The sequence below is a fragment of the Metopolophium dirhodum genome, chromosome 1 (genome assembly GCF_019925205.1).
Source record: "Metopolophium dirhodum isolate CAU chromosome 1, ASM1992520v1, whole genome shotgun sequence".
NCBI lineage: Eukaryota > Metazoa > Arthropoda > Insecta > Hemiptera > Aphididae > Metopolophium > Metopolophium dirhodum.
In genome coordinates, this window is record NC_083560.1 from 137209495 (window position 1) to 137225357 (window position 15863).

At 30.5% G+C, this 15863-nt stretch overlaps 2 protein-coding genes across 2 annotated transcripts; one reads left to right on the top strand and one right to left on the bottom strand.

The window, feature by feature from the left end:
- Positions 1-1169: 1169 nt before the first annotated feature.
- LOC132932620 (uncharacterized) lies at positions 1170-8651 on the bottom strand. Its single transcript, XM_060998996.1, has 5 exons — positions 8547-8651; positions 5194-5377; positions 2374-3522; positions 1970-2139; positions 1170-1187 (listed from the first exon to the last, which is right to left on the bottom strand). Exons 1-5 carry the CDS (start codon positions 8649-8651, stop codon positions 1170-1172), a joined length of 1626 nt encoding a protein of 541 aa, XP_060854979.1.
- A 2363-nt stretch (positions 8652-11014) lies between these two features.
- On the top strand, positions 11015-15429 carry LOC132932621 (uncharacterized). The gene is made up of 4 exons (XM_060998997.1): positions 11015-11107; positions 12043-13885; positions 14821-15014; positions 15340-15429. Exons 1-4 carry the CDS (start codon positions 11015-11017, stop codon positions 15427-15429), a joined length of 2220 nt encoding a protein of 739 aa, XP_060854980.1.
- Positions 15430-15863: the final 434 nt, after the last annotated feature.

A 15863-nucleotide genomic window follows, 5' to 3' on the forward strand; every position in this document is an offset into this window, starting at 1 on the left:
TAAATTTTGGGATTGGAAATTATACTTAAGCATTTTTTTCGTTCGGAACTTATTACAACAAAATAATCAAATTAGTCCGTTGGTCGTTTGATGTAACACTCCTTCCCCCCTACGTCTGTCATGATTTAGCGTCAATTCGCTATTGCATGACAAATTTCAGGGAGAGTGCCAGCGATGCGACCAACAACTTTTCAGTTCAGCCGGCGAGTGTGAATTAATTATGCTCGTCGATCGTATTTAATAACTAATAAAATTGTTCTAGAATATTCGATAGACGTCATACGTTATCTACGGTTTTCCTCATATAAGTAAAAATACCACATAGATAATTATAATAAAATATTTGTTGACCTACATATTATTTCTACATACATTTATTTTAAATATTATTACTATAATGTATATATTCGTAATATAACATATAATCTACGCAAAAATATATAAATATATTTGTTAAAAACATATATATTTGTATTGGTATATTGGGTCTTGAAAATAATATAAAATAATTTTTTGAGCAATCGTATTCTAAAATACGATCCCATGGATGATAATCTATGTACCTATTATCAAATTTTTTAAATACAAACTCAATTTTCGAATGTCTACATTTTGTTAGTGTAATTAACCTGAATTATTGTCTTTATTCTATAAACGAAAATATAAGACGTGCTGGTATATAATATAACTAATAACGATTTCGAATTATTGCCACTTTCCTATAAAACGGAAAAGATAAAGGCGTGCTGGAGTGTTACTCAATATATCTACTCTATAAACGAGTATCTGTATATGTTAAGGAGTAAACGTTGTTATGATTATTATACATACGGAATGTGGATATTCGAAAATATTATGTATTGAATATATTAATTATATAATTATATTTTCAAGAAAAACATATCTTGAAATTAATATTGCAGATAATAACACTTAGAAGAAAAAAGAAAAAAAAGAAATTATAGGATTGTTCTAAAAATAATTTTATGATCGTTAAAATTAAGTTAACATTATTAAATTAAATTACAATAATTTTTCAAATGTAATCAAATGTTTTTTATGACCATTCGTCAATATTTCCATCCCGTTATAAATAAAAAAGTAATTGTTATCCAAATTAAGATCTTGAACATCTTTTTTTGTTAATTTAGAAAGTCTATCGGGTAGAACTAGTTTAAATTCATTATCTAAAACAACAAGTTAAAAGAAATTTTAATAATTTCAAAAGAATATATTATGTGGTATCTAAGAATGGTTTCCGATTCCCTAAATTTTACAATTTTTTTAATTAAGTGTCTTTTTGAGAATATTATTAATTAATATATAAATTAATTGAGAATATATAATAGTATTGAGCGACACATGGACTTTCTTTTCGTATACAATAGAATATATTATAATACACACACTTTACTAATTGTATATTAAGTTTATTTTTCAGCTATTCCAAACTTAAGCAGAATCCGGCAGTTTTGAGAAAAAATATTTTTAATTATTATTACATTTAGATTTTAATTATTAATATCATAAGTTTTGAGAAAAAATATTTTTGGGGAAATATTGCATTTAGATTTTTAATTATTAATAAAATAAGTTTTGAGAAAAATATTTTAATTATTATTGTATTTAGATTTTTCTGATCCTTAAACAATTTCGTTTAATTGTAACCGTATGGTATTGTATCATAATCTGGTAATATTATTCTTTTATCATAACCAAACGAGAATTTTTTTGTAACTTTTTTATTAACTATATTTTTAGTAAGTGTATCACGTGTTATTTGATTATATTCTAGTTCTATATTATCTTTATTTTTTTGTTCAATTAATTTTATCATTGATTCACCGTTAAGTTTTAACAAATTTTGATAATTCAAAGTAAATCCTTTTATAACCGTTTTATATTTATTATCGTTTGTTTTATAATAATAACTTTTAGGACCTGTAGATGCCCAATCTGTTATATGTACATTTTCACCTAATTCATCAGTCCATTCTCCCAACATTGTTCCTGTTTTAATTTTATTAACACCGTTATCTATATAGAAAATAGAATCGGTATCAAAATAAGCTACAGCTCTACCTAATTTATCTAACATTTCGTATAATCTTAATCTTGCACTAGATGTTGTAAATAAAGCTATTAATATATTTGTATTATGAAAATTCTCAACATAGTAATCTTTATAATTATAACACATTTGTATCATATTATCGTTTAATAATTTTATATTTATATTTTCTAATCTATCATCTAATAATATTTTATAGAATTGTTGTGGGTCTGTAACAAACTCAGTTTTTTTCATTTTTTGTCGTTGTCCAAATTTTCCCCATAAACTATTTAAACACAGTTTTGCTACAGCTCGTCTACCTGGATTATCACGTATTTTATATTTATCTAATAAAATACCCATTTTATCGAAAATTGGTTTTATATACTCTTCATCAGAACTGTAATTATGTTTTGAACTTTCTAATTTTATTTTCATAAAATTATCAACATAATCTTTAAATAAATCTGTTGATTTCTCCTTAAAATGCCACACCTCATAAATTTTTGTTATAATATAACCTTTTTCCAAAGCTTTATTAACTTCATCTGTTGTCCATGTTTCTGTAAATTGTCTTTCGTTTTTAGAATGATTACAACTTGGTTTTTGATCTACAGCACATTTATAACACAAAGGAAATAATAACTTTTCACTTTTTTCCATTTTAATTTTAACTGGAAGTACAGGGTGATAAAGATTTCTTGGAGGTAAAATTTTACATTTAATTAGTCCAAACCATTTTTTATCATATACTTTTGGTTTAAATATTTTTTCTGGATGTCCAACAGGATAATGATCATAATAATTTACAGTTGGATATAAACTACATACGTCAATATAACGCATTTTTGTATTTTTTACTCTTAATTTTGTTGCGTTTGTTCTACCTCCAAAGAAAGCATCTCTCGGATTAATAGGGTCAGCTATATCAGCTTTTTTCATTTTTTTGTATGTAGTACTATTTATCCAATCACATTCCCATTGCTCAACAAGATTATAACCTGCATTTTTTATTGTTGTACTTCTGTCAATTGTTTTTTGATACAAATCCTCCATTGTTTCATGATTTATATTATTTATAGTTTCTCTATCTTTATAACATTTAGTACAACCATGCCAAAAACAACCGTTATATTGATAAACTGTTTTTGATTTATTATCAAATCCATCTACTTTAGCTCCTGCTATTATTTTTTCACCTCCATTTAATGCATGTGAAATATTTTTATTATTAAAATGTTGTAACCACGTTATCGATTGTTTTGAATAATTTTCATTTTTTTCTTTATCTAAAACAGCTATAGTATCAGATATTAAATATTTTGACTTATAGATAGCCATACAAACACCTGCTATAGTTGTATAGCAAAAAGGATCGATGTTAGCTATATCCGAAAATTGATTTCTTAATTCTAAACATCCTCTTCGTAAAATATCTACATCTGAATCACAGTAAGCCTCTAGTTCCTCTTTAAAATTAAATATATAATTTTCATTTATTTTTTCATCATACCATTTTTCAAATTCTATTTTATTCTCTGTTTTCATTGTTTCGAATCCATAATATTTTTTATCGGGTAATATACCAATATAATTTTGATTTTCTACTGTATTAAAGAAATGCGGAAAGTAACCTTTTTTCAGTTCGTTGAGACCAAATGTTTTTGGAAAACTACTGAGCGGACCTTGAATAAAATTAGAACTATCTATTATTCTTATACTTAAATATTTAATTTCTAATAACATTAATTTTGTACCATTATAAATCGTGAAAGGTTTTAGAGTGTTATCAACCAAGTATTTTAATATAAATTGTGAATCGTATCCTTTTGCGTAATGTGCTATAAATGTATAACCCTTATATTCCTCGGATATTACATGTTTACAAAATTCTTCATTTGTATCAAACATAATTTTATTTCCAAAAAAATCATGAGCAATTATTTTATTTGCGATATGGATTCCTGTTTCTTGTTGAGCTTCATAATCAAAAAACAAATATTTTTCTGTAAAAGTACATTGATATGGTTTATTTGTACCTCCACATTTTGTACATCCTACCAAACATTTACCTCCCTTTGTTATTCTAGATTGCATATAACATTGATGTTCATTTATTTTCACGTATTCTTTACAATTTCTACATTTACTATAACCACAATATTTATGATCCGTATCTCTTAACACTATTCTATTACAATCAATACATTTGTATACATAATTACATATATAATTATGATTATCTAAACATTCTTGATTAAAACAATATCTATTACATTTTTCACAGTATATTCGATTTTTTGTACTACTTAAATGCTCAAATCTCGTACCAAAATCTGTACACAATTTACATACATTTTTATCTTTATTTTTATTTTTTTTTAAACATTTATGTTTATTTTTATTTTGATATGGTTTATCACATTTTTCACAATAATAAGATGATCCATAGAAGCCTTTAGCCGATTTAATAACATCAAAATGATTACCATTTTTATACAAATAAATTTTAGTTTCTTTATCATCGCCCTTATAAATTAAAGTATTTAAATTTTCAGCACAAATAACATTTATTTGTATATCTAGTGCAAGTTCCACATTCTTAATGTCATTCAATGTAAAACCTTCTTCGTTATATTCCGTTAACATATTACATAATTCTAAAGCTAAATCTTTTTGAATTTTTCTACCTATCTTCAATTGTTTAATTTTATTGGAATCTAATTCATGTCCTAAAATGTTATTTGTTTGAGTAGATAATGCAACAACAATAGCTCTCGGGCAACATAAATTATCATCGTTATTAATCTGAATAATACTATTTTTTGTTTTTATATTTTCTGATAAATTTATTATTTTAGTTCGATTTGAACCTCTTGGTATTTTTACCAATTGAACTTGGAAAGTAGTTTCTGTAATATCAATTGTTTCATCTGAAGTTAATATGTTACTAATTATTGATTTTAAGTTGTTTAAAAAATTGTCAGATTTCATTCCAGTAGATATAGTATTTTTTAAATTTGGATTCATCACTATAATATTTATTAGATCACCTTTTTCGTAATTTGAATTTTTTTTAACAAGTTTTAACATAGAATCTAGAGCTTTGTGAGTATAATCAATTTTGTATTTAGTATTACTTAGTTTTAGATCTTTTATTAATGCTTCTTTAAAACGAATTTTATAATCAGCTTCATGTATTTTAAATTTCTTTTGAACTTTTTTATTCAATTGAATTACATCTATCAACTCATAAACCTCTGGTGTTTTTTCTAATGAACTATTAAAATAATTTTCTCCAGTGAAAAATGATTTTTCTAACTTCTGAAACGGATTGTTGTTTAATGAAGTGTTATCAGTCCTGAAGATTTCTCCATGAAAATTATGAAAAGATACTTGATTTCTATTATTTATTATATCAGAAATATTTAAATCACGAATATTCCTAATTCTTGATACAAGATCAATTTTTTTAAGGGTATAATATCCCTTAAGTTTAGCCTCTTTTGCTATTGACTTAAGCTCAGAAATGTTTAAATCACAAATTGTACGACCATTCCTAATTCTTGATATAAGATCAATTTTTTTAAGGGTATAATATCCCTTAAGTTTAGCCTCTTTTGCTATTGACTTTAGCTCAGAGACTTTCATATTTTCTAATGTGCTTATAGAATTTATTTGTTCCATAGTTTATTATAATTTTTATTTTATTTTTTTCTTTCTCAATTTCTTTTCAATACATTTTGCATTTCAATTTTTAATTATTAACAACATACGTTTTGTGAAAAATATTTTAATTATTATTGCATTTCATAAGTTGAGCGAAAAATATTTTTTAATACACTTTATTGCATTTCGATTTTTAATTATTAATATCATAAGTTTTGTCAAAAATATTTTAATTATTAATATCATAAGTTTTGTGAAAAATATTTTAATTATTATTACATTTCAGATTTTTGATACATTTTTTAATTATTATTGCATTTCAATTTACTGATCTTTTTATGATTAATATGATTTGTGATCTTTTTTTTGTTTAAAATTATTTTACTGATCTTTTTATGTTTAATGACATTTTGTGATCTTTTATTGATAAAATTATTTTACTGATCTTTTTATGTTTAAAATTATTTTACTGATCTTTTTATGTTTAATATCATTTTGTGATCTTTTATTGATTAATGACATTTTGTGATCTTTTATTGATAAAATTATTTTACTGATCTTTTTATGTTTAATATCATTTTGTGATCTTTTTATGTTTACAATTATTTTACTGATCTTTTTATGTTTAAAATTATTTTACTGATCTTTTTATGTTTAAAATTATTTTGTGATCTTTTATTGATAAAATATGAGGTGTACCAGAGTGCCCCTCTTACTACTGACTACCATTTCATTTTAGTAATTAAATAATTATTCCTACTATTTAGTTGTATTATAAATTCTAAATCGTAAATTTATTTGTTAAGTACCGTTCACGTTGTTTAACAATATGTAATTGCTCGATATCTTAATACTTATAAAAAAGTTACAAAGTAACAAAGATCAACATGTGCTTTGAATCTAAATCCTTTCATGCTTAATCTTAATTACAAAATGATAAAGTATATTATGATACAATATTTACTGTAGATGTCATATTAAACTATCATAAAATTATGGTAGATAAAATATTTTCGGTAGATAGCATATTGGACGAGTACCAAATGTTTAAATGAAATCAGTGCCCGTCTGAATTTGATCGTAAATACAATTTGCTTAGACATCATAAAACACACATAGGTATACGATTTACCTGTACTGAGTGTACACGCGAATTTACGGACAGGTCTAACTTGAAACGTCATTTAAAATTAATTTATGGTATTTACTTATTATCCCGTTACATGATAGTTTATTTAATATTAATTTACTTAACAATGAATTAAATTTGCCTCGGCTTGTCGTGGAGGTAATGATGCTGATATTACTCTATAAGTTGTCGTTCCCGACGTTCAACCAATACATGCCCGTAGTGATCAGGTAGAGATGGCGCCTCAAATATTTTTACAAGACGTAGCAGCAGGACCATCACACCAACAAGACGACTCTCTCTCAAATGCACCAGATAACAGGTCTAACGAATGGTATGATGAGGGATATAATTAACTGTTTACCATGATCGACACCGATAATTTACAAGGTAAGCGTTTTTTTTTTTTATTACGTAGGCTTATTTTATGAAAAAATAAATTCGTAGGCAGTGTTACGTACCCACATATTAACTAATCATATATTAACTATGTACAGCGCACGTTTCTAATAATATTTGACAATATAACTAATAAGGCAATTCGTATAGTATAACATGCGGAGGTCGTTGCAAAAGCGTATTGAAAACAATTAAACTATATAAGGTCATACGTATCTTTCCTGGAAAGCCAACACTCATACGAAGGACTCATACGAGTCGACCAGCATACCAAATACGAGACCCGAACTCTGTCTCATGACCAAGATTAGCCACTACTACGACCACCCACTCCAAAGGACTCAATCATATATATAGAAGCCCAGGGCAAGAGCTCGTCAGACGGTTCTACAGTATGGGTTGAGCTAACCATTAGACGGTTTAGGGACATTCAGAGTCAGGTCGTAACACCACTCACAGTTTAAATTCTCTTTTACACCATAAATTATAACATTGTATTTTTTGTACTTGATTAATAAACATTCATCATAAACTAGTACATCACGTATTTCATTTCTGCGTTGATGTATATATCGACGTCGGTTGGGACGTATCAGCAGTATTAAATAATAAAAGCCGATCGTTATATCAGACTGATAGATTTTTTTTTTCTAATTATGAAAACGTAAATATACCGAAAATTCTTTTCCGAATGTAAAAAATAAACGTGCACGAATGAACGCAACAACATGTATGTCACGGTGTATGTTCCGATATATTTAGCGATAATGCTACAAATTTTGTAGGGGCCAACAACAGATTACAGGATCTAAAAAAAATATTTCATTCTGAGGAACATTTAACCAAAATGTACGATGCCCTATCAACTGAGAGTATAAGGTGGCATTTCATAACCCCTCGATCCCCACATTTTGATGGGTTGTGGGAAGCTTCCATTAAATCTGTTAAAAACCATTTATACCGAGTTTTAGGTACGGCTAATCTAACTTATGACGAATTGAACACTATCTTAATTAGAATAGAGGCCGTCCTTAATTCTAGACCCTTAACTCCCTGTTCCTCTGTTCCTACTGATACGACACCATTAACGCCTGCTCACTTTTTAATTGGTGAGCCCACATGTTCTTTACCCGAACCTGATTTAATCTGTATACCGGACAATTGCTTAAAACGTTGGCAGTGGGTAACACAGTTAACCCAAATAATATGGCAGCGCTGGAATAAGGAGTACCTGTCACAAATTCAAACCAGGTGAAAATGGTTAGCCAATAAGTGCCCTAAGATAAAGGTTGGTACCATAGTGTTGGTGAAAGAGGACGACGCCCACCCGATGTCGTAGTCCATGGCTCGAATTGTCCACGTCCAGGCTGGTGACGATGGTGTCATCCGGGTAGCTACCATATTAGTAAAAGGGAAAGAAGTAACTAGAGCGGTCCGTAAGCTTTGTCCTCTGCCTTTTGAGGGTAATAGTACATACATTAAAAATATATTTTTCCTTTTATAATTTTCTGATATCTTAATACATATTATATCAAATTATTCCCATTCTAATGATTTATTTATATTTAATTACGTCGATACTTATACTTATATTATTTATTTATTTTTACTATCTTTATGTATTTTTTATGAACGTTTTGTTGAAAAATAATTTATATGTATTTGTTCTTATTATGAATATTCTAATTTTTCAAGGCGGGCGGCATGTTGACGCGTGTGGTTAGGTTAGGTTATTATAATGTGGTTATTATTATTATTCTTACGTTTATCTATATTGTCATATTATTATCTTATTTTCACCGATATCGTTTCGACCAACGTTCAATTGTTATATTATTTAAGTTGGTGTGTGTTTAACCGTGTGCCCATGTGCATATGCGTGTCACCGTGTCCGTCTCCGCAAAATAAATAAATTATTATAAACTAAAAAAAGTGTAATTTAATATCTTACAAAAAAAACTCAAAACTATACAGTCGACTAAAACCGACGGCAACATTGGTCCTTCGGGCCGGATTGAAATTCGCATAACTTAATGAAGAAGGCAGTGATAGTTCAATGTGGTAAGTTGTATCAGTACCAATTACTTATATCCTATAAATAAATCCTATCTACGGGTTTTGAAAGTTTCTCCCAGGTACCTAATTTAAGTGGGAAATTTGTCGTAAAGGTCGTAAATATAATATAGATCGGTATAGATAATAAAATAATTGACTTTTGGCGTATGTTACCCCACAAATACATATTTACTCACAAACACACAGCTGTCTATCTTGATCGGCGATCCCGTCCACTTTAGACATCAAGCTGTCACACATACACATACACAGTACACACACACTCAAAAAAACGTACCTCAATATGTCAGATTTAGTTTCGCTAAAAACCCGCAGAGGGCAATTAAAGGGGCAATTAACTAGGTTCAGTACGTACGTAAATAAGGAGTCAGTAGACTTATTCGAAATCAAATGTCGAAGTAAAAAGATGGAGGAATTATGGTCAGAATTTGATCAAGTGCAATCTGAAATAGTGTCTTTTGATGACGAAACGGATGATTATCACTTAGAATTTGAGGAAATATATTTTAGTGCTATGGCGTTAGGCGAAAATCTACTGCAACGTGCTAGTACAAAAAAGGATGATAATAGTGGTAAAAAATCAAATGCTACGGGGCATAATACAGCGCACACAATAAATTGTAGTGCAAATTCATGTTGCAGCGGTGCGACCGCAGCAATGAAACTAGCATTTTCGGGTGCATATGAGGAGTGGTCGGCTTTCCACGATATTTATATAGCAATGATACATATACAGCGATTTTTTCATTTGCGATCGTGTCTAAAAGATGAGGCGGCACAGGTTATAACGTATGTAGAAACGACAGCCGCAAATTATAATGCGGCTTGGAATAGCGTGGTGGCTCGATACAATAATAAAAAAGTGTTAGTGCAGTCACACACGAAAGAGCTGTTCGATATGCCAGCAATAAATGAGAAAGCTGTGCAATTAAGGAAATTAATAGATCAATTAAATGGTCACATAAGCGCGTTAGAAACATTAGGAGAGAAACTTAAGGAGTGGGGCTCAATATTATTACATCTTATCGCAACTAAATTAGATTCGAGTACACTTAAAGCGTGGGAAACAGTATCAGCTCCTAAAAATTAAATACCCAAAGTACAAGTGTTACTTGAATTCTTAGAAAAGAGATTCAAAATAATTGAAGTAGTAGAGGCCTCTTCGAATATAAATGTCCGTAATGACGAAAAAATAAAAAATAATCTGATTAGCGGTAAAAAATCCAAAAATAACCACAAATCGATTGCGTTTCCGACATTTAGTGGTATGAAATGTTACAATTGTAAATCGGCGCACTCTATATATAAATGCCCATTTTTCCTAGCTCTACCCATTCCCGAACAAATAAAAAGGGTGGGGGAACTCAGGTTATGCAAGATATGTATTCGGACTCATATCGGGAAAAAATGTGATGGGAAAAAATGTTTTCAATGTCACAAGGCGCATAACTCATTATTACATTTAAAAATAAATAGGACGGAAAGTAATATTGCGTCGGAACAACATGAAGATAATGCCGAAGAAATACCCACGGTGGGTAATGTAAGTGTATCGGCGCACGTATCGGCGATAAGCGGTAGACAGGTGCTCCTATCAACCGCAATAATTAATGTATATAATAATGATGGCAAGCCGGTAAAGTGCAGAGTGTTATTGGACTCCGGCTCGCTAAACAATTTTATCACATATGGCTCAAACGTTAAAATTGCGACGTAAAAAGGTTACTTATGATGTAGCTGGAATAGGACACACATTACATACAATAAAGTCCGAAATTACGGTAAGAGTGGGTTCCTGTATAACAGATTTCAAAGCTAATATATCATGTTTGATAATACCTTGTATAACGAACAATATTCCGATAAGAGCGGTAAATACTGAGGCCATAAAGATACCAAATAATATAATACTAGCTGATAAATCCTATAATAAACCACAACGTATAGATATGTTGATGGGCGTTGAATTGTTTTTTGATTTATTAGATCAGGGTTAAATTAAATTAAATGAAAATGGTCCTACATTGAAAGAAACAAAGTTTGGTTGGATTGTGGCAGGCCCAGTTTTTAATAATAAATACAATTTAAAAGAGGCGCAAAATATTTGTTTAAGTACGTATCAAGGGCAATTGCCGAATTCCGTCCCGGGTTGCTGAAAATGACCGAATTCCGTCCCGGGGGCGGAGCAACTATGTCCGAATTCCGTCCCGGGGGTTGATAAACTATGTCCGAATTCCGTCCCGACTAGAATTAGACTCTCATCCCGAGAGAACAGTTTTTAAATGATAAAATTACTTTGGAAAAGTCAAAACATAGATCGACACCAGTTTGTGTGTCAGGTGTCGTCTAAGTTTTTACCAGCCTATTTCTAATCTAAAAAATAATAATTTAAAAAAAAAAAATGATTAAAATAATAAATAATTTAGGTAAATACTAATTATTACACATAACTTATATGACTGTCATATTTATACATAAATGGCATATATTGTAAATGGAGTTTTTTTGCTCCGTATATTAATAATAAATAAATAAGGCTGTTTTGCCGGCTTTCACATTTTTAAACATGCCAGCAAAGCTGCCAGTCCTAAGCCTGGAGAAAATGTGAAGGAGATGTTACTGCCACCTATATCATAGTTACAGGTAGTAGGACGGAATTCGGACATAGTTGCTCCGCCTCCGGGACTGAATTCGGTCTTCAGTTATGGAACCATAGGGGGCCCGGGACGGAATTCGGTACCAACCGTATCAAGTAGAGGATAATTTGGAAGAAAGGATTGCGAAGTTTTGGAGATTAGAAAACATAGATAAAAATACTAATTACACATTAGAAGAAAAAGCTTGCTACGACCATTTTATTAAGACAGTACGCCGCGACGAAACGGGCAAATTTATAGTGCAGTTGCCGTTCCGCGAAGATATTAGCAAATTAGGTAATTCGTATAAAAACGCGTTCCGACGATTTCTGTCTATCGAAAAACGATTAGGGCTAAATACAAAATTAAATAAAGATTATCAGCAATTCATGTATGAATACCTATATCTTGGTCATATGGAACCGCTGCGCAGCGCGGGGGAAGGGTCGGTCAATGAACCCGGCTATTTTCTACCGCATCACGCCGTAGTAAACGAGAATAGTAGCACCACTCGTCTGCGCGTAGTTTTCGACGGATCTAGTAAAACCGATACGGGCATTATCTTAAAGAATGTACTATTAAAAGGGCCTACAATACAAGACGATTTATTAAATATTTTGGCTAGGTTTCGTACACACAAATATGCGATATCCGCGGACATATCAAAAATGTACCGTCAAATTTGGGTTGCACCAGAACATCGCAAGTATCAACAAATATTTTGGCGTGAGAATAAAGAACAACCTATGCAAATATTTCAATTAAATACGGTCACTTATGGCACTGTCTCGGCATCATTCTTAGCTACCGCGTGCTTATGTAAACTAGCTGAGGATGAGTATAGTAATTTTCCAGAGGCGTGTGCTGCTATAAAAAATGATTTTTACATGGATGATTATCTAGGTGGGGCAAATACGAAAGAGATGGCCGTACAATTACGTAATGACTTGAGAACAGTGCTACAATCCGGTGGCTTTAACTTAAGAAAATGGTCTGCAAACGATTCGGTGTTATTACAAAATTTAAATAAAGAAAATGATGATTCTATGTTGGTACTGGAATTGGAAGACGAAATGGCAAAAGTCCTCGGGGTCCTGTGGCATCCTAGGAAAGATATATTTCAATATAAAGTACAGGATACAAAATCGGAAATTCAATCAACAACAAAAAGAAGCATATTGGCGCAAATAGCTTCATTATTCGACCCACTAGGTTTAGTGGGGCCGATAATTATAAAGGCAAAAATTTTAATGCAAGAAATGTGGAGGTTAAAAATTGATTGGGATAAACCGGCGCCAACAAAAATGCACAATGAGTGGATAAAATATTTACATGAATTGACAAGCTTACGTGAATTGTGTATACCGCGTTTTTTATGTACGGAAGATAATTGTGATATAGAGGTACAGGGTTTCGCTGACGCCAGTTTAGCCGCCTATGGCGCGTGTATATACGTACGCACTACAAATAATAGTGGCGTTTGTACGTCGCATTTATTGAGTGCGAAATCTAAAGTCGCACCTTTAAAGGTTATATCGCTACCGAGATTGGAACTATGCGCGGCCGTAATTTTGGTAAGGCTGTACAACAAAGTAATACCAAAATTAGGTATAAAAATACAACATCGTTATTTTTGGTCGGACTCGTCAATCGTCCTAGCTTGGGTAACGTCACCTTCTACGCGTTGGCAAACATTTGTTGCGCATAGGATGGGGGAAATTCACGACCTTAGTTCAATAAATGAATGGCACCATATTGGAACTAAGGACAATCCCGCGGATATTATTTCAAGGGGTTGTAGAGCAAAGGAAATAATAAATAGTTCTATATGGTGGCATGGACCAAGCTGGTTAACTAACGATCATAAAAATGCCAAAAACTATTTGCGCGAGTTAAAATATACCGGAATACCAGAAGAAAAGGGTAGGTACACAGAAAACTGCTGCATTTGTAGCACAACCGGTAATAAACGAACAATTATTAAGTAATAATCTTGGAATAGATTATTACGTATTTTTTGTTATTGTTTGCGTTTTATAAAAATTCAAATAAAAAAAATGAAAGTAGTTGGTCCAATATTAACTGATGAATTAAAAGAAGCTGAAATAATTATAATTAAAATAACTCAAGCGTCCTATTGGTCCAGTGAAATAAACGATTTAAATAAGAATGGTACTTTAACGGTAAAAAGTAAATTACCTACATAATTTACAACCCTTCTTGGAAAGCGGAATTATACGAGTAGGTGGTCGCATAAAAAACGCCAGGCATGTAGAAATAACACAGCGACATCCTATTTTAATACCGAAAAATAGTACAATTGCTAGATTAATATTGCTTAACGAACACGATCGACTTTTACACGCGGGTCCACAAGCGATGTTAGCAAATAGCAGATTAAAGTATTGGATAATTGGAGGCAGAAATATTGCAAGGCATGTATTTCACCAGTGTGTGAAGTGCTTTCGACTTCGACCAACAATAGTAAAATCGTTTAAAAAGTGTGGTGTTGATTATGCCGGACCTATTGCTCTAAAAACAAGTTTACGAAGAAATGCTGCTGTACTAAAGGGATATATATTAAAAAGAAAAAGGGTAATTATTTGGACGTGGACAGAAATATTTTATTTTACAATGAAAATAACAAAACCAAATCACCCGTTATTGGTATACTAAAGAATGGTAATAGCCCTGAGCTTAAGAGTATACCATTTAACAATAAACAATATACACTGACAAATACTTGCGCTTTTGATAGCTTGACACAGATTTTATTTACATCATATGCAGTTATTTTGAATTTATTGAGGCGAATATAAAATTTAAACTTTTTGAGCTTATTTCTCATGCTATAAAAGATGGCATAAATGTTCAAACGTACAGGAAACGAGCAATGATTTTAATTGATATCTATAAACAAGCTAAAGAATTTCCTAAAGGCCATTTCTCTTTAGACTGTTCCTGTACGGCAAATTTTATCATTCAAAATCTTTTCGAAAACTATGATTCAGTAAAAGAAAATAGAACATGTTTAAACTGCAAAGAAGAAATGGTAAGAAAAGAAAGAACAATTGTTGTTAATTCGCCTACAGGGGACTTAACTTTTTTTATCGACGTTTTAAATAACATGTACTCAGACGAGTCCAAGAAATGTAATAATTGTGACGAATATTCAATGCAAAGTAAGTATACATTTGGAAAACAAATTTGTATAAAACTCTGTGCCTCACTAGCAGAGCGGCCTGCACAGAATAATAACATCGATGTTTCCTTGACACTATCAAAAATCCCACACAGATTAACAAGATGGAAACGATTTTACACTGAGAGGAGCAATAAATTTCATTCCACCATTGTCATTAAAAATTATGCTATAGGTCACTATGTATCTTATTGTTGGAGAAAACATACCAATAGATGGGAACGTTACGATGATCTTCAATGTAGCACTAGGGCAGAAGGACTAACGATGGTAATTGCAAATTGTCAATTTATTATACACACAGTTTAACAAAAGTTAGTTAAAATTCAGTATTTTTGTTATTTTTAATTATTATTATAATATGTTGTCAAATATTTAAGGTTAAGATGTAACAAGTAACAAAATAGTGTAAAGGAATACACCAAGTAAATAAAAAATAAAAATATTTGATTTAAGAGTTTCCATTACCGGAATTTATTGAAAACAAAAAGCAACCATTAATGTTCAAAACGACGACAATAAATGTTTTAAATACTGTTTATTAGCGAAACATGTATATCCTGTGCATGCTAAAAGAAAAGAACGTAATTATACAGCGGTAGAGCACATCTATGATTTTTCCAATATAAATTTCCCAGCAAAATTGAAAGATGTTAACAAATTTACGAAAATAAATAATGTGTCGGTAAATGTATATGG